The following is a 17,603-nucleotide window of genomic DNA, read 5'->3' on the forward strand; positions in this document are numbered from 1 at the left end:
TTTTAAGTGACTGAGAAGCCAATGGAGAGTAGAAGTAGAATCATAGAATAGAATCATAGAATCATGAAGGTTGGAAAAGACCTCTAAGATCATCGAGTCCAACCGTCAACCCAACACCACCATGCCCACTAAACCATGTCCCTAAGCGCCTCATCTACACGTCTTTTAAATACCTCCAGGGATGGGGACTCCACCACTTCCCTGGGCAGCCTCTTCCAATGTTTCACCATTCTTTCAGTAAAGACATTTTTCCTCATGTCCAATCTAAACCTCCCCTGGCGCAACTTGAGGCCATTTCCCCTCGTCCTATCGCTTGTTACTTGGGAGAAGAGACCGACACCCACCTTGCTAAAACCTCCTTTCAGGGAGTTGTAGAGAGCAATGAGGTCTCCCCTCAGCCTCCTCTTCTCCAGACTAAACAACCCCAGTTCCCTCAGCCGCTCCTCATAAGACTTGTTCTCCAGACCCCTCACCAGCCTCGTTGCCCTTCTCTGGACATGCTCTAACACCTCAACGTCCTTCTTGTAGTGAGGGGCCCAAAACTGAACACAGTATTCGAGGTGCGGTATCCTAGTCATGGGAGTTTTTGAAGCAGGTCATGTTTCAGGTTGCATATGTGATGTATCTGAAACGGGTAAAGTTGAATCTTTGGGTTAGATGTTTTGGGTTAGATGGCCTGAGATCTGTTTCAAACCCATTTTGCTTTCAGTTTCTCAGTCCTCCTCACAAAGGATCCCTGTCATCCCATTGCAGATTCCTTCCTGAACGAGTGATTCTGTCATGCTGTGGGTGTGCTTGTCTGTGTGCACAGCTGGCAGCTGCTCCGTTCGATTTTTAACTCTAATTTGCAGATACTTCTGATCAGTCACTTGCCTTATGTTTGTTTCCAGGCCCACAGTCATGCTAGAAACAGAAACAGTCCACATCAAAATTATAGGTCAAAGACTGAAGCCTTTTGGCAGTTGGTAGATTACATTTGCAGCAGGAAAGAGTGTATCTCAGCTCTCCTGCTGCAAGAAGCTCTCCCCAAGCACCTTCATAGCTGTGTTGGAAGGCTCTTAAGAGTATTTGTTTTCTACAAGTTATCCAGCTAGTAATTAACTCATGTTACAGAGACTTAATGTGTTCTTAATGATATGAAATGACTTTTTTCTTTACCTTTGTTGATAACCACTTGGAGAGTTTCACCTGAACTCTTCTCTTGTTGGCTGTGTATGGCAACTTTTGTAGGGTTTCTGATGAGTTATGTGCTGGTTTTCTAGCATCTGTGTTATTCTAGGAAAAAAAAAAGTGGTTGCAATTTGTCTGGTCTTTTCCTTTTGGTGTATTTGTGTCTTTTATTCTGCACTCTGTTTGGTTCTGTTCTGTAGTTGTGAGCAGTGTTGTACAAGAAGATTCTGACTAGTAGAAATGTGAAAGCCCTATGAAGATCAGAGTAGAACACTGTGCAAATAACTTGTTTTCACTGTCATCAACTGCAAGCTTTGAAATGGAAATAAACCTGTGTTTTCTGATATATACAGGGATGAGCACTAGCATCTGTTGCTTAGCGTGTTGACTGAACAGCTGAGTCTGTGCTATTTGGATGAAAGTTGGTCATTAAAATTGAGATATCTTGAATAAAGTAGTAGAACAAAGCTTCAATGCTTTTGTTTCCCTAGACCTGACAGAAGAGGAGGAGAGAAAGGAAGAAAGCTGCAAACTTGACGACTTGCACAAAAAGCGGAGTCTTCTTGCAGCATATTGCAAGTTAATAGTGTATAATGTGGTAGAGATGACTGCGGCTGCTGAGATCTATAAGTATTATGTGAAGGTAATGTTTTAGATAAGGTTGCTTTGCCTATCAGTGCATTTTAGTTTTTGAAAGTGACTCCAGTGTTTGTGGAAGATGTGGCGTTAATAGTCTTATGGCTCAGAATCCTTGTGTAATCACAAAAGGGCTATAAAATCAAGCAAAAGTGGGACAAATCTCTCCTCTGCTCTGCAGACAAAGTAACTGAAAATTGAGTAGAGGGTATGTCTGTCTGAACATCTGCTCCTCAGCTTCTCCAGAGAGGCTATTGCAGAGAAGCAGTTTATGGCTGGGAGAGTGTTTTAACTATAGATTCTCACATTGAAGCGGTCAACTTACTTCATACAGCTCACACAGTCCCTATGCAGATGGCCTAGATTTCACATGGGTCCATGTGCTTAGATGACTGGTAGAGCTTCAGCCACTCTGAAGTGGGTTTCAGGAGGGCTGAGAGCAGCACAGAGCGGACAGTTGCTTTAAGTCAACTAACAGGACTTTGGAAATACCTGAATATGGATCTTGTTCTTTACTTCATTGGGCCCAAGGCAAGCGTTGGTTAAATACAGAAAACTCTCTATTTCTCTCCTGAGGAGGCTTTGTTCTTTTGTTATAACAAATACTTAACAATTTCAGTGTAACTTTAATCCTCACATTACTCTTAAAGGAGCACACCATTGCTTTACATATGAAATAATATAAAAAGTTCAGTTTTCATCTTTTAGCTTGGGCGTTCTGATATTGGGAGTGTTTTATGAACTTCTTGTGTGACATGAACAGAGTCATGTGTTTTGTGTACTCCCAGTGCTAAAGAAGGGGAATGATAATTCTCATTTGTTTTGTTGCTGTTAATAGACCTACAATGATTTTGGAGACATAATTAAAGAAACGTTAAGCAGGACGAGGCACAATAACAAAATTCAGAGTGCTAAGACACTGATTCTCTGTCTGCAGCAGGTAAGGTTAAGATTAAAGCAAGAGGCTAGGGGCTCTTATGACAGCTGTATTCATATTGGAGTCTTTTACCTACCTTGCCATAATTACTCAAATTCATTAAAAAACCTAGTGGAAGAAGTAATTTCCTTGCCTGTACTTTTTATGTGTATGTTGTTTTTGCATGTCGTAATTAAAACGCCTTTCAAATCATTACATCTGTTTTAAAATTTGTTTTTGTGCATGATTTTTTTTTGTCTTTTTAATCTTCAAATCCATAGTGTGTTAGGACTGATGTGAGATTATGGAGTGTTTCTTGGGACGTGTCTCTTGGTAGGTGTCTCTTAACCTTAACAAAAGTTAAGGATATTATTCTGTATTTTACAGAGTGCCTCAATTCCTACTGAATTCGAGGAAGCACAAATGTGTCTGTGGCTGGCCAGCTCTAATCCCCAGTATTTTCAGGATTTTTTTCTGTAAGAAAGTGGGGTGCAGCTCTTCTGAAGGGTCTCAGTTGCTGGGGCTTGCAGCTGCTGACTGATGAGGCCAGTTAGCTATTTTAGCAGCTGCTTTTGCCGGCTCTGCCCATGACCAGAGCTGCTTCTAGCTTGGAGTCGTGCTGTAAACCTCAGAGCAGACTCCTCCCAGGGAGTACTGATACATGAGCTTTGCTTATTTCACACGCATTGCCAAGGGCTTAGATCTGTGAACTAGCCCCTGAAATCTGAGCTTAGATGAGGCTAAGCAGCATTTGGCTACATATATTCTGCTGACATAGTCAGTGTTTAGGTATCACATAGACAACAGGCCCTTTTTGGCCTTTGCTTGACCTTGAAAGTTAACAGGTTGAAGAGAACATGCTACCTCCATGTTCTGTTAGGAAAAAAACCCAAAACATAGTTAGTTGGGCTCGAGACGTGCTTTCGACCCAGTCTCACTCTCAGGAATTGGACTACGCTGCTGCCGAACTTGCTGCTTTGTAACTGCATTCTGTTAAGGCTTCTGAAAGCCTCTCAGGCAAATTAGGCCTCTGGGGTTTGATTCAGAAGTTCCAACAGGAGATGGGGTCAGTGGAGCCACCATCTTCAGGAACTGGTTCTCTGTTTATGCACGTAGTTTTTTATTTTTACTTTTTAATTTGTGCCTATCTGTTAAGCACAACAGTGTCCTTTGCGTCAGTTCTTTGTTGTTGTTCCAGTCATGTGCTCCTGAAGCACATGACTTACCTGCTCTTTTGTAAGGCTTCTGTCTGTGTAAGCTAACTGTTGCTTGCTGTGCATGTCTGTGTCCTCCTGGTGCTTTGTTTGCCTATAGGATTACATATCGTTGCTTATCTGAGACTTCTTTTGCAGCTGTTTCAGACACATGCAGAAAGCCAAGACAGCAGTAATGGTGTGGACTTCTCCTCTGCTTCCTTCACAAATATGAAAGAACTTGCTCGTCGCTTTTCGCTAACATTTGGCTGGGACCAAGTGAAATCTAGAGAATCTGTAGCCATGATACACAAGTATGTGTCACGTAACATCACTTTGTCCATGGTCATTGCTTTTGTTAGTTGTCTGTTTTACTACTCTGTTCTTTTTTTTTTTTTTTTTTTTTTCTTCCAATAGGGAAGGGATTGAATTTGCTTTTCAAGGAGCTACTGGAGTAGATGGAAAATGCTTGCCTCCTAACCTGAGCTTTCTGTTAATCATCAGTGAATTTTCCAACAAGCTGCTAAAGCCAGACAAAAGACTAGTGTAAGTTAAGTTCTTGTACACTGTCATACACAGTTTGTGTTTTGTGTATCCCTGTACATGGGACACTTGACCTTCAGTGTTGCAGAAGTTGCTCAAGGGCTTTTCAGAAAACCTTTGAAATCAATCCACTCCTGAGGCTGTTAGTTTGAGAGACACTTGTTGAATTTTGTAGTAGTAGTAATGTCAGATTGTATGCGCAGTACGCATTCTAGATCTTCTTTAGACATAGTTATGGCCACATATGGCAATTCTTCTAAAGGAATGACAGTGTTAATTTGGTGGAAGAGATTTGCAACTTGACTGGCTAGTGGAGCGGCAGGAATGCTTTTCTGAACAGAAAAGTAAAGCAGAGAAGATTGAGGAAGAGATAGTGCCCGGATCATTATTTTGTGATGATCTAATTCCACAGCTTCAGGACGCAATTATGTGAGCTCTATGGAATATATTTGGAATAGAAATATACATGACACTATTCATAATGTGGATATTTAAATTCACAAATTTACTATTTACAGGGGAATATGCCCTGATCCAGTTGGGCTTGTTTTACAGTGGTTTAAATATTTACATTTAATAATAGAAGAATGATAGCCTTATTTTGGCATCACGGGGCATTATGCATCTGAACAGAGAGATGTATGATTATGTCTCTTACTCCCTTCTTCACCTGCCTCAACTCCAGTCATTTCTGAGAAGGAAGTAATGTTCTTCCTTCTATTTGACCTTTGTCATTACTTCCCTAGTCAGTGCTGCTTATTTTGGATCTGAATCTCTGCACTTCAGTCTTCTATTTACAGATACTGTAAAAACGATTGCAAAATATATAACAGGTATTTCCATTTTCCTAAGAGTGTATATGGAAACATGGGAATTTAAGATGAAACATTAAGACACATCTGCCTTTTTGAATTTCTGAGCAAAACACTCCATACGCACCTGACAAGAAAAGTTCCACTTTGGAGAGGCAGTCAGCAGAAATGGAAAAAACCCCCCAACCGTCACATCTTGCTGAGCCCTGTGTAAAATGTTTGCTCCTGTGTCACTTTGTCTTAAATTGGAGGTTAACTTCCATGGAGCTCATCAGCTGGGTTTTATATAACAAGGGTCAACAGTGGTAAAATGTCTACTTTCCTGTTACTTTACATGACAAACACAATTTATTAATGATTGCCAGCTACCCAGACAATGTATTTTAAAGAATGAATTCAAACCCAAAATGCAAAATACAGAAGAAAAATATTTGACATATACTGATTACAACCCCTGGTAAATCTAAAGTGGATAATCTATGGGTAGTGATAACTTCCCTTTGTAATCTTGCATTTTTCTCGGGGAGAATCTTTGAGATCTACTACTAGAGGTGGTTTTCATAGAACCATAGAATCACAGAATGGTTTGGGTTGGAAGGAACCTTAAAGATCACGTAGTTCCAACCCCCCTGCCATGGGCAGGGACACCTTCCACTAGAGCACGTTGCTCAAAGCCTCATCCAGCCTGGCCTTGAACGCTTCCAGGGATGGGGCATCCACAACTTCCCTGGGCAACTTGTTCCAGTGTCTCACCACCCTCACAGTAAAGAATTTCTTCCTAATATCTAACTTAAATCTACCCTCTTTCAGTTTAAAACCGTTACCCCCTCGTCCTATCACTACGCTCCCTGATAAAGAGTCCCTCCCCATCTTTCCTGTAGGCCCCCTTTAAGTACTGGAAGGCTGCAATTAGGTCTCCCCGGAGCCTTCCCTTCTCCAGGCTGAACAACCCCAGCTCTCTCAGCCTGTCCTCACAGGGGAGGTGCTCCAGCCCCTGTTTTGTACAGTTTCTGTACAACTCTGTCCACGTTGTCTGGATTTTAAAGAGCTGTTATCGTCTGTGTGGTGACACTTGTGCAGTAAGTAGATTTCTGTTAAGCCATCCTTGAAAAACCTTGTCATTTCATTTACCTCCAAGGAGTAATTTTTAATTAAACAAGAGGAAAATAATTCATCATTGGTGTGGGCAGATTTAAAGCTAAATCCTGATAATTTTTTTCCTAGGGCTATATTTAACTTCTTGACCAGAGGGGATATATTCCAGAACTATATTCCTGAATGTATTGGATACATTCACGTAGGTTTATTCATTGAAACTTCTGTGGGAAATACAGAACCTAGCAGGGAATGGTCTTTGACTTCAGTTCTTACTGCTTTGGACCTTTCCACTGCTGCTGGGAACAAATGGGAAACAATGTAATTCACAAGGGGGGAAATTGCAATTTTATCCACAACTACATTCAGATTATGTTTCTACAGTAATGGTTTCTATTCTGGGAGGCCTAAAATGCCTTGCAGGGGCTGGAGATTGTATTTCCTCTTAGAAATATTTAGGTTTAGCTCCATCATAAATTACTGGATGGAATGTTTTAGGTCAACATGAACTTTTAGAAATAAACATCTGGTTATTTTCATTTTTATTATTAATCATAGGATTGATGTCCAGGTCTGTATGTTAACATATGTGAACATACCTGTAACAGATGAGATACAGAATATGGGCATTTGTTAGAAAGGAGTATATTTCAACACCATCGAAGTATTTGGATTTTAACCTCCTCCCCTTTAATTGCCCAGGCTGTAGCAGTAAAATATCTGACTTGTCAATTGCTCTGTGCCACAAAATGCACACAAGAAATGAATTATTGAATAACAAGCTGCATGAAGGGCCTGATTCCTGAATCAGTAGGAGTCTTTCCATTGACATTGATAGCAGTTGGATTAGACCCTAAAACAGTAGTTACAATACGTGCTTGTTTGAAACCAACAAATTCCATTACCAGGGTTTCTCGATGCCTGGGGCCCCCAGAGTCCAGGACTCTAATTGTTTCGGAGTCGGTGCTTAACCCTAACCTCCTCCCAGCACTGGTTTTCTTGTTTTGCAAAGTGAATGAAATGTCTGATATTTTCCAGGCCACACTCCTAATCAAAGAAAGAATAATATACTGTACAGGCTGGCGTTGAAACTGTCATTTCTGGTATTTGCTAAGGTGGGGTCTGTTTTAACGACACTGGGCTTGATTTTAAAGTGATGAGCTGTAGCTGAAATGTAGTGAATATCCAGTTTCTAATCCTGAGTCAGACTTTGGTTTTCTTTTCTTATTGTTACAAAGTGGGAACGGGTCAGAAAGACTTTGTCAGAAATGTCCTGTTTTTCAAAAAGAATGTTTGAAGGAGACCTCTTTGCTCCAGAAAAGGTGATAGCTTCACCTGGGATTCAGGGGGGCCCTGTGTCAAGTCTCTGGATTGAATCAGGCAGAACAGGGATTTGAACCAATGTTTCTCACATCCTCTGTGTTGTCGTAACTGCAGAGCCGTTAACTGCTTCTTGCAGACACTTGAAATTTTGTTGGGAACCTGGGAGAATTGGATTGAGTTTGAGATGATATTATAGGAAAGTGGTTTTGTTGGTTGGTCTTTTTTTAAATTCTGACAAAACAAGCACTCATGGCGTAAATACCCCATTTCCTGACCTGCTCTACTGTTGAATCACAAGGAGTGATTCACTCTCGCCTGGGATCTCCTTTGCGTTGCAGTCCATGAGGCAGAAAAGGGCCCCCAGGACAAGGGGTGCATCCTTGCAGAATTCTGCTCCGTTCAGACTGCTCCTGGCAGCAGCAATTGGCAGTGACTTTTCCTGCTCAGGAAATTCTTTCTAGAGATTGATGTAATTCGGTAATTCCTGGGAGTCAAGTGTTGTTTCTAATGTTGAAATTCAAGCACTCTTTTAGCTTTGAAGACATTTACATTTTAAATATTCAGGTATTTCAGAGATGTCCGATATTTCTGAGGAAAGGGATGCCCTTTCTTTTTCTTCGACAGTTCTGTCTGCACCTTTGGAGAGTAAAGGGAAAATGCCTTTCTAGCAATAGCTTCCCTAGACATTGAGGGGAACGATACTGAGTTTTCTTATGCTTGTTTCTGGTTTTCCCTAGGTATGCTTACTTACAGAGGTACACAGCAGAACCACTGCCTTGCAAAGGAGACGAATGGCAGCCGTTGATTTGGTACAGAAACTCTTTACTGGCAAGTGAAGACGAGGAGAGCTCTGTCCTCGGCAGTTCAGGAGAGTGGTCCCCCGTGGGCACATCTAAGATGTCTTCTTTTAAAAGGAAATTGTCTAATGGTATGAAAACTTCCCCGTTCTGGATGGGCTGTCTTTGTTTTGTCCCAGCAAAAATGCACTTCATGCTTTGCATTAGCAGTACCACAGTGTGTTGGACGTTCCAGTTTGAACTGTGGCTTTTGCCTTCAGCTTTGTTGTTGTTAAAGGCCTCTTCATCAGGCAATAGCAGGAAGGTTGGTCTGGAGACTCTGTGTGAGCCGAATTCAGATAATCTTGAATTCTGCTCTGTACTGAGCTCTGGCATTTGTCTGTGCCATTGAGACTTGGTTCATTGCTTTCAATTGTTAAGTTAAGGGCGTTGTTGCTTTAGGCTCTCTAGATACTTGAGGCAGGAGAGGTATTTCCAGAAGTTGATTCAGATCTTCAGCCCAGATGATCTGGGCCAAATCATCTTCTGGGGTCTTTCTCTCTGTTTAATTTCTAGGGAGCCTGTAAGATTATACTCCTAACTTAAAGTGTGATAATTAGGTGGGCCGCATCGAGTCTTTAGCAGCTCTCACGAACTTCCAATCCGTAATGAGGTATTCCCTGAATGGATATGGTGGGACTTAATTAAATGTAGTAAAGCCATGATGAAAACAATTGCCAGTAAAAATGCTAAGTGCTATGGACATGTGCGGTTGTATGTGGAGGAAAGGGAATTTTTCCAGAGCGTACTTTAGTTTCTCTCTCATCCTTTCTCAGAAACTTTCTTTTCAGTGACCTGCCTTCAGAAAGCTTGTTCCTTTGTGTCCCAAAGGCCCTCCTTTCTTGAGGGTTATATAGACTCAGCAGTACTGATAGCACTTATGGACCAGGGCCAAGATCATAAATCTAGATTGCAAAAATGACCAGTGGGCAAATTAAATTGAATTTCTTTTATGTGATTTTTAGCTGGCTCCTTCAATAAATGAATGCTTTGCTCCAAATCTCTCTTGGAGCTTGGCCCCATTGCTTCACTGCTGTGGGGAACATGTTGGAAATGTCCATCTCAAGACCTCTGAGGGTGAGGCTGAAGAACGAGTATGTTCACTGTCTGTTACAGGGTCTTTGCCTGAAACCAGCCAGACTGAAGCAGCAAGCAAAGCTCCAGACTTGCAGTGTGCTTCCCAGCTTGCCTCTGCAGCAGGGAAAAGCAGAAAGAGGCTAAAATCTCGAGAGATGCACCTGCAGGAACATTTGCCGTTCCTTTGTCCAGGAGGGCTGCGGAGAAGATACTGGTGAGAGTTTTGTGTCTTATAAGCTCCTTCACTTGTCCTGGTATTGACAGTCGGGGTCTCTATCCACCTCTGCTTCCATTTTTCGTAATACTTCCATGGGCACAGGGTGTGTGCCCCTCCTGTCTTTCTTATGGGCTGTGTCCCAAGGGCAGGCTGTGTTTTTGTTTCCTCAGTCCGATATCTACATTTGCTGCTTTAGCCTGATTGTCCCCCACTGTCACAGGGCTTCCGTGCCTTCTTGGACTAGTATCGAGTGTGCAGAGAAAAAGACAAGGAAGGAGGAGGGTTCCCTGTCCCACTTCTCTTCTCTCTGGTCCTGATTAGAGGGCTGTGGTGTTGGTTACCCCCTGGCTGTTTGCTGCAGCCGGACGATGAGTGTTTTCGGCATCTCTGGAGATGAAGGAGGATTCTTGTCTCTGCAGATCTGCTATTAACTATTGTGTAACTGGTGACTGTCTTTTAGAGAGGTGCATGTCTGCGTGCAGCATGCACACATGCCTGAGTGAAACCCCACGGAACTTGGATGTGAGAGAGGTATTGCAGAAATAGGGAGTCTGGAGTCTACTTTTGAGCTCTGTAAAGCACTCAGAGTGCTCAACTGGGATGTTTTCCTTTAAGACAGTTCATTTATTGAGGTGTTGGGCACCACTTCCCATATGGGTAGGTTAAAAGACGAAACACAAATCCCAGAAAGACGCATACTTTTCCAGGTTTTGGGACACTTGTTGAATGGACCTGGTGAATGCAAGTAAAATAGAACAAAAATTTGTTAAACATGAAGGTAGCCCCTGTTTAAATGAATGTTTTGTTTCTGAACTGCTTTATTGGCAATTCCTCAGAGCATAACCTCTTTCATACCTGGGAAATACTGGGCCAGAAACTCTGGGCTACCTTACATGGATATCTCAGCAGCAGATCTTAGTATGGGAACTACTCTGCCTTAAGCACACTTGTGCAATGTGCAACCTCTGTTACAAAGTTTCTCAAGACTTAGCTTTGTTTTTTTCCAGCAAAGATGAGATTAAGACAGAGGGTGTCTCAGAGGAGGGTCAAGCAGAAGACACAATTGAAGATGTCGATGTTGACGTGGTTGGTGCCGACCAGGTAATTCCGGCTCGGGTTTTCCAGCTCTGAGGACAGCTGTAGTTGAGGTGGGTGAATGTGAGTTCAGGATCTCGTGAGTACCCATCTAGCAGCAAAGGGGCTGCTCTTTCGTGGCCCCTTTCAGGCTGAGAAAAGGGGTTCTCCCTTCTTCCCTCTCCAGCTGCAGCTGTAGTCTCCTTCTTCAGCTTGAGCTGCATTTTTAAGGCAATTCTTATTGTAGCGTCTAGACATCCTTAGTACATTGAACACCAGCTAGGATGCATTAAGAGGAGGATCCAGTTTCCTTTTTTCCCATGCTGTGAAGCTCCTTGATTAAGAGCCATTTGCTGCAGTTGCTTCATGTTACTGACACATTGCGGAGATGGCACTGCTGCATGGCCTGCAGGGAATGTCTCCTTCAAAAATGGTGCTTGCATTGTGCTCTTTAGATCGAAAGACTCAGAATGTGTCTGATCACTGGTCAGCCCAGGGCCCTCGCTGGAGCATCCCTTGTTTCTTGCCCTTTTCCAGTCAAGGCTGTTGGGGAGATTAAATTGTCCCCAAACCAGCTGGGGATTTGAAGGGAAGCTTGCGAACATTTGTGAGCTTGGAGTGGCAGCCAGCGTAGCCTGGGGGTTGTCTTGTGGGCACCGATTGCCTTTGGGATCAGATAATCAGTTTGGCAAAACTGCAGCTGTCTGCCTGGGTCTGGGCTCAGCCCTGGAATGGATACTTGCAGCAGGGAAGGACTTTTAGTCCTTTGGGACGGTGGAGTGCAAGGACTCAAATAGCCTGTTGTACACCAGGGGTCTTGCAGCAGCGACTGTACTGAAAGGGGAAAGAAAAAAAAAAAAAAAAAAAAAAAAAAAAAAAAAAAAAAAAAAAAAAAAAAAAAAAAAAAAAAAAAAAAAAAAAAAAAAAAAAAAAAAAAAAAAAAAAAAAAAAAAAAAAAAAAAAAAAAAAAAAAAAAAAAAAAAAAAAAAAAAAAAAAAAAAAAAAAAAAAAAAAAAAAAAAAAAAAAAAAAAAAAAAAAAAAAAAAAAAAAAAAAAAAAAAAAAAAAAAAAAAAAAAAAAAAAAAAAAAAAAAAAAAAAAAAAAAAAAAAAAAAAAAAAAAAAAAAAAAAAAAAAAAAAAAAAAAAAAAAAAAAAAAAAAAAAAAAAAAAAAAAAAAAAAAAAAAAAAAAAAAAAAAAAAAAAAAAAAAAAAAAAAAAAGAGGCCATGAGGTTTCCTGGGCTGCAGCCTTTCACATCCCTCCCGTCCTCTAAGGGTTTGCCGTGTCAGCCATTGCAAGGGGCTGAGCGGTTCCTTCAGGTTTTTCTCCTGTATTTCCCCTGCTCTCTGAAATTCTAATAGAATGTAAACCCAGGGTTTGGCAGACAGGTTTTTTTGCAGTGATTTAGGCAACCCCTTGATTTCCAGTGGCTCTGGTTATCTAGGATCTAAGAGCCACGTTCAAAGACCTTGTCTGATTTTTGACTTTTTAAATGAGTTTTTTCTGTAAAGTTGAACAAATGGTTTCTTTTTGTATTTGAGTGGTGGGTTTTTTTGGGTTTTTTCAAAGAGGACTAGAGGAAAAAGGGACTTCTACCTTTTCTTCCAGTCGTATGCTTTTCAAAATGTAGACCGTTTGCTTGGACCATATGCTTGGAGCAGCTCCTACTGAAGATAGATAATAAAAGGACTTAAATCTGTGGACCAAGATCGAAGCCATACAGAAAATGCACTACTTATCTAGTATGTGGCCTTTCCCTGTAGTGCCTTTTCTGGGCTCCCTGTGGTATAGAAACGCTTCTTTCCTTTTGTGGAAGCTAAATATAGTGCTTTCCAAGAGCCAGCTATGGCCAAGCTGCTCAATGGTTAGAGGCTACGCTTTTATTCTGATTCCTTATGTGCTCTTATATGATGTTTTCTTGATAGCATGAGACTGACTTAATCTTTTTTTCTTCTGGTATAGGACAGTTAAGAAGCTGAGAGGATAAATGGAAGTGAAGAACACGCTACCATTTTTTTTCTGCAAATTGTTTAACTGAAAATGGGGTTGTGATGGCATCAACGAAGGCAGCAGGAGATACCGATCAAGTCAAATCCCTGCCTGTAGGCATCCACCCAGAACCAGTTACTAGCACTGCGGTTGATTTCTCCACATTGCTGTTCGTGGTGTTACTGATTTGGCTGTTGCACTGCTAAGGCTGTGGGCGTTACGAACATCAAACTGCATCCTGGTCCTTGATGCTGCCTTGGAACAATTCCCAACCTAAGGATTGGAAGCAGGGTATTGACAAATACTGAGTCAAAGACTCTGTAAACTAGGCGAGACAAGCTTGCTCAGATCAGCGGGGGGGCAGCGTTCTGCTGGATGTGGTCTTTACCATTTGAGATAACCAGGATGGATATCTACTTGTTTCCTTGTACCTGACGCTGTAGCAAAAGGAGCCTGGCCCAGCTGTGAACGCTGTGACCTGCTGGGTGATGGCAGGGGGCTTGGCAGTGCCATTTCCTGCCTGTAAGATGGAGAACCTGGATCAAATCGTCTGAAACCATTTCTAAATTCCAGTGCTCACAGAGGTGTGGTTAGTCATCTGTGGGGGTCAGGACACATTCCCAGGAGACTTGCATCAAGGCTTCTAAGTAACAAAGAAAGGAACAGCGGACCAGTTGACTGAGTATTTTCCTCCGGAAGAAATCCTTCATGCACAGTGATCATGTGGTAATTACTTGGAAAATATAAAGCCTGAAAAGACAATGTAAATAGACTGTAAATATGGCCCTTCAAAATAAGTTTTTCCATTAAGAATTTGGAAATGTTCTTCACTCAAGAGTGTTTCAGAGGCAGTAGGCTGGGGTGCGCTGGCTGCTTTTGCTGACCCTTTGTCACTGCTCCATGGAATTGTACACTGCATTAATGCTATCAATCAATCATCAGCTTTATTTTTATTTTTTTATATATTTTTTTTTTTATTGTAACTGTGTATAATAAACTATGTAACCATTGCTATCCATTAGCACTGAAAGTGCAAGTGCTATTCCCACACTAAGTCTGGAGAAAGAGGAGCAGCAGTGCTACTGGGCTTTGTAGTTTGCCCTGTTATTAAATAGACTGAGAAGTGAGCTCCCATGAACATGGAAGTGAAAGCCATGAGCGTCTCCCGGGCAGTAGTAAAGCCATTATGTTTCATTTTGCGTAGTTACGTATGCAAGGGGAGAGCTAGCACGCCACAAGATAATGCCAATTCTCACCCAGATCAACTTGGTCTCAGTTCCCCTGTGACTTGCTCCCCTCCCCAGTACCTGGACTGTGCTAGTGATGTTTCCCTCATCCATCTAGATTTGTGGCTCTAGGCCTAAACATTTACCAGGTAGGCAGAATACAGCTGGACTTGGACTAAGAAAACAGTTATCCCTGGGACCACATCAAACATGCAGATGCTTTAATTCTTGTAATGAAGGACTAGGGCCGGGAATTATCCTTCTGGGGGAAGGTACAGTAATCTTTATCATTCCTGTATTGCAAGAAAAGCCACTTCCACAGTAACACTGTGATTTGCTCTACTAGAGCTGTGCAAATCCTTCAGGGAAAAAAAGGGACTAGGTTATCAAAAGTATAATAGGGAGCAGGATTTAAGAGGCCCTTCCTTAAAGACAAAGTGGCAACAACAGCTACAGGTGCTGCAGAAGAGATCTACCCTGCACCATAGCTCTGTTTGTTTAAGGGAGAAATGTCACTGTGTGATGAGAAAGTCCTTGGCTGCACGTGCCCATTTACAAACCCCCTTTTTAAGAAGGGGGCTTCCAGCCAAAGGGTTTCAGGTAGGGAAAAGTCACTATCCCTTGAACAGCAATAGAAGTTCAGGGTCATCTTGTAGAAAGCCAGTTGGTCATCCTTTCCCAGATGCTTAACACAAATCCTCTGTGATCTTTACCGTTTAAAAATCCCAAACCATGGGCAAGTGGTGAGAGGTATCTGACCAACACTAGAGAAATTTGACATTGATGAGTTTCCATTAAAATTGGCATAATCAACCCTGATTTTATTTTTAAAAATCCTGAGTGGTATTAAAATGACTTGAGTTTGCCTTGTCAAAGGTTCACTAACAGATGTTAGTGATGAGTTTCATTGCTTAAGACCCACAGGTTTGTAAGTCTCTCCATGAGATGGTGTGATGGGTTGAGCGGAACAGATTTTTCTGAGCCACTTCCAGCTGTTCAGCAACGCTGTCTTTTGGATGAAGAAAAACCTGCTTCAAGCTTGATTGCTTTGCATATGCAGCTTGGTGTAATTATCCAGCCAGACTGCATACTTGGAAAACCCATTGTATCTTAAAGGGTTCTTTAATAGTAGGAAGTTAATTGTATGCAGTACATAACATAATAATTGGAACTGTTAAATTCCATGTATGAAAATCTTTATTTGAAAATGCAAACATGATTTTTAAACATTTTAACAGATCTACACTGCAACCAAAAAATAACTTACATCTTTTTGTACATTTTTTTTTCCTCCAACAAAATCTGTTTAACAGTAAGAGTGAGGCAACAATTTCAAGCTGCTGTGACACCGATGAATATCCATGGAATGTGTCAATAGCAAACAACTGAAGGGGGGACGGACAAAAGCACTGAATGCCCACAACAAATTAGTGCACATCACTGATCAAGTACCATTTATACAAAGGATTTTAAAAAAATTGGTTCCTTCTACATGAATTAACACACTCATTTTGGATCAAGTTATGAACACTAAAACAGACTTCATTATTAAATAATCTTTTTATAATGAACATCAGTGAAAAGACTGAAGTTTAAAAGGGCAAGCAAAATTAAAAGTTGGGGCAAACAAGGACTACACGGAGAAGAGAAGCAACTTGTCTCAGGCGTTTGCTTTCCTTGTGCGCTAATACGCTCAGCTTGTCGAGTGAGACCCTATTTGTAAGCGAGAGCTGAATCATGCACTCACAGTCACGTCTCTTCCTTGCCAAGGCATAAAAACCCTAGGACTGTCTATGAGCATATAAGCATCGCAGGCCAGGTATAAATTGTCTCCTTACCTCCCACACCAGGACAGGAGCACCTGTTCACATACGGGATGGAGATGGTCAGTGCACCACACATCAACTTAGAGAGAATTACACAGTTCTCTTAAAAACGGTAGATTACTTTTCGCCAAAGTCAAATATTGTTATCCTTCCAAAAAGGAATTATGCAACATCTGTCAATAAATACTTTCATCTATTTTACAAACTATAGACTATTGAATAAATACAAAAAGTTTCATCATTCCATACAAATGCGCTTCTTTTATTTAAAAGGTAGTGTAGTGATTAAATAACTTTTAGCACAAAACGAAGCTGACTTCCTGGAAACAAACCCCACTGAAACATATAGGTGTGTAGCAGACCTGCTGCAGACTGTCCCTTCTCTTCTGCAAGTGTCGACCAGAAGTAACCACTACTCAAAGTCCTCTTCGTAGTCATATTCATCCAAGTCTACATCAGCCAGATGGGAAGGCATTTCAAAAAACGGTCTTTTTTCCATTTGATACTTCAGGACGTTGGCCTTCTGATGGTCTACAGGGTTCAGTTCTGCTTCATACCTAGGAGCGGGCAAAAAAAAAAAAAAAGAGGAGAGAGTCTCTCTATGTTGGGAAGCGCCCAAAGGTTAGAACACTAACAAGGCGCCTGCAGGAAGAACATCATTTCCAGCATTTTATATTTACAGGCAAGAAACATGTAACCAGAAGCAGCACTAGGTTTCTGTAATAATTACCTAAATTTAAGCCAGCTTACCCTCCCATCACCTGCAGAACTTATTAGTGAGATACGCAGCTTTACTGAAAGGATTCAAAGCCCATACTGCTCTAGTGGACTACTCATAAGTTAGAAATGGTCAAATGCAAGACTGCAGTGCTCGACAGAAACCCCTCCAGTTCTTTTCAAGAAAGCTGGAATTAGGCTGAGCAAACGACACCTGTAGTAGATACAACAGAAGAAAAAGAATACTGAAAGTGTTACTAAAATGCATGTGAGCACAAGGAAGTGACAGCAACCAACTGTGTATTTGAAGCAGATGCTAGAAAGCAAAAGCCAATTGTTTAATGAGGAATTACTGATAACCTCCTGCTGATTATGCAAATGAGCAGATGGATAATGAAAAGTAATGCTTAACTAACTCAAGTCAGTGCAGGCTGACTTGAAGACTGTAGAGATTTACGATGTCAGGTTAAAGAACTGGCCATTTCCTGGGCTAGGTTGACTCAGTTTCATGCACATCTTCCCAAGCGCTGCTGCATCTCACCTCGGCACGTGGTTATTTCCATCTACTTAACAAGACTAGGCAAAGAACGGGCTTTAGACACTGCGGTATCTGTTCTTCAAATGTGACTTTGTAATGGCATTGTGTAGTGATTAGAAGTATTCTTTCAGAGAAAGACGTAGGGCAAAGAAGAGTTAAATACTAAGAACACTAAAATAGTGTAGCATTAATAGCAGCGGCGGGAGGAAGAACAACATTTTCAATTGCGAATGCAGTTCTGTTGAAACACTTCAGAGATAAACTATTAAACATATTAAGCCAGCTTCACCACCATTTTGAGTAAAAGCAATCTAACAAAATGATGCTTTGAGAACACCAGGTAAAGACGAAGCACTGATTGAAAAAAATAGTTCTTGATTTTCTTTCCTTTTTTTGTTATTTCATCCTTCCCAGGG

At 41.3% G+C, this 17,603-nt stretch overlaps 2 protein-coding genes across 3 annotated transcripts in view; one reads left to right on the top strand and one right to left on the bottom strand.

Moving 5' to 3' along the window:
- The window catches only part of LOC103900633 (cohesin subunit SA-2), a 63,123-nt gene extending 49,316 nt beyond the window's left edge, over positions 1-13,807 (top strand). The window contains exons 25-32 of the mRNA XM_009281346.2: positions 1,662-1,813; positions 2,645-2,746; positions 4,075-4,229; positions 4,333-4,461; positions 8,426-8,616; positions 9,641-9,815; positions 10,826-10,919; positions 12,854-13,807. Of these exons, the coding sequence (XP_009279621.1) occupies positions 1,662-1,813; positions 2,645-2,746; positions 4,075-4,229; positions 4,333-4,461; positions 8,426-8,616; positions 9,641-9,815; positions 10,826-10,919; positions 12,854-12,862 (1,007 nt within the window). The 3' untranslated portion in view covers positions 12,863-13,807. The remainder of the gene's footprint in view (positions 1-1,661; positions 1,814-2,644; positions 2,747-4,074; positions 4,230-4,332; positions 4,462-8,425; positions 8,617-9,640; positions 9,816-10,825; positions 10,920-12,853) is intronic.
- Positions 13,808-15,288: 1,481 nt separating this feature from the next.
- PPP2R3B (protein phosphatase 2 regulatory subunit B''beta) overlaps positions 15,289-17,603 on the bottom strand; it is a 35,438-nt gene continuing 33,123 nt past the window's right edge. For both annotated transcript variants that reach the window (XM_009281348.2, XM_009281347.2), the window contains one exon: positions 15,289-16,489. In XM_009281348.2, coding sequence (XP_009279623.1) covers positions 16,345-16,489 — 145 coding nt within the window. In that variant the 3' untranslated portion in view covers positions 15,289-16,344. The remainder of the gene's footprint in view (positions 16,490-17,603) is intronic.

The sequence above is a fragment of the Aptenodytes forsteri genome, unplaced genomic scaffold (assembly GCF_000699145.1).
Source record: "Aptenodytes forsteri isolate BGI_AS27 unplaced genomic scaffold, ASM69914v1 Scaffold212, whole genome shotgun sequence".
Taxonomy (NCBI): domain Eukaryota; kingdom Metazoa; phylum Chordata; class Aves; order Sphenisciformes; family Spheniscidae; genus Aptenodytes; species Aptenodytes forsteri.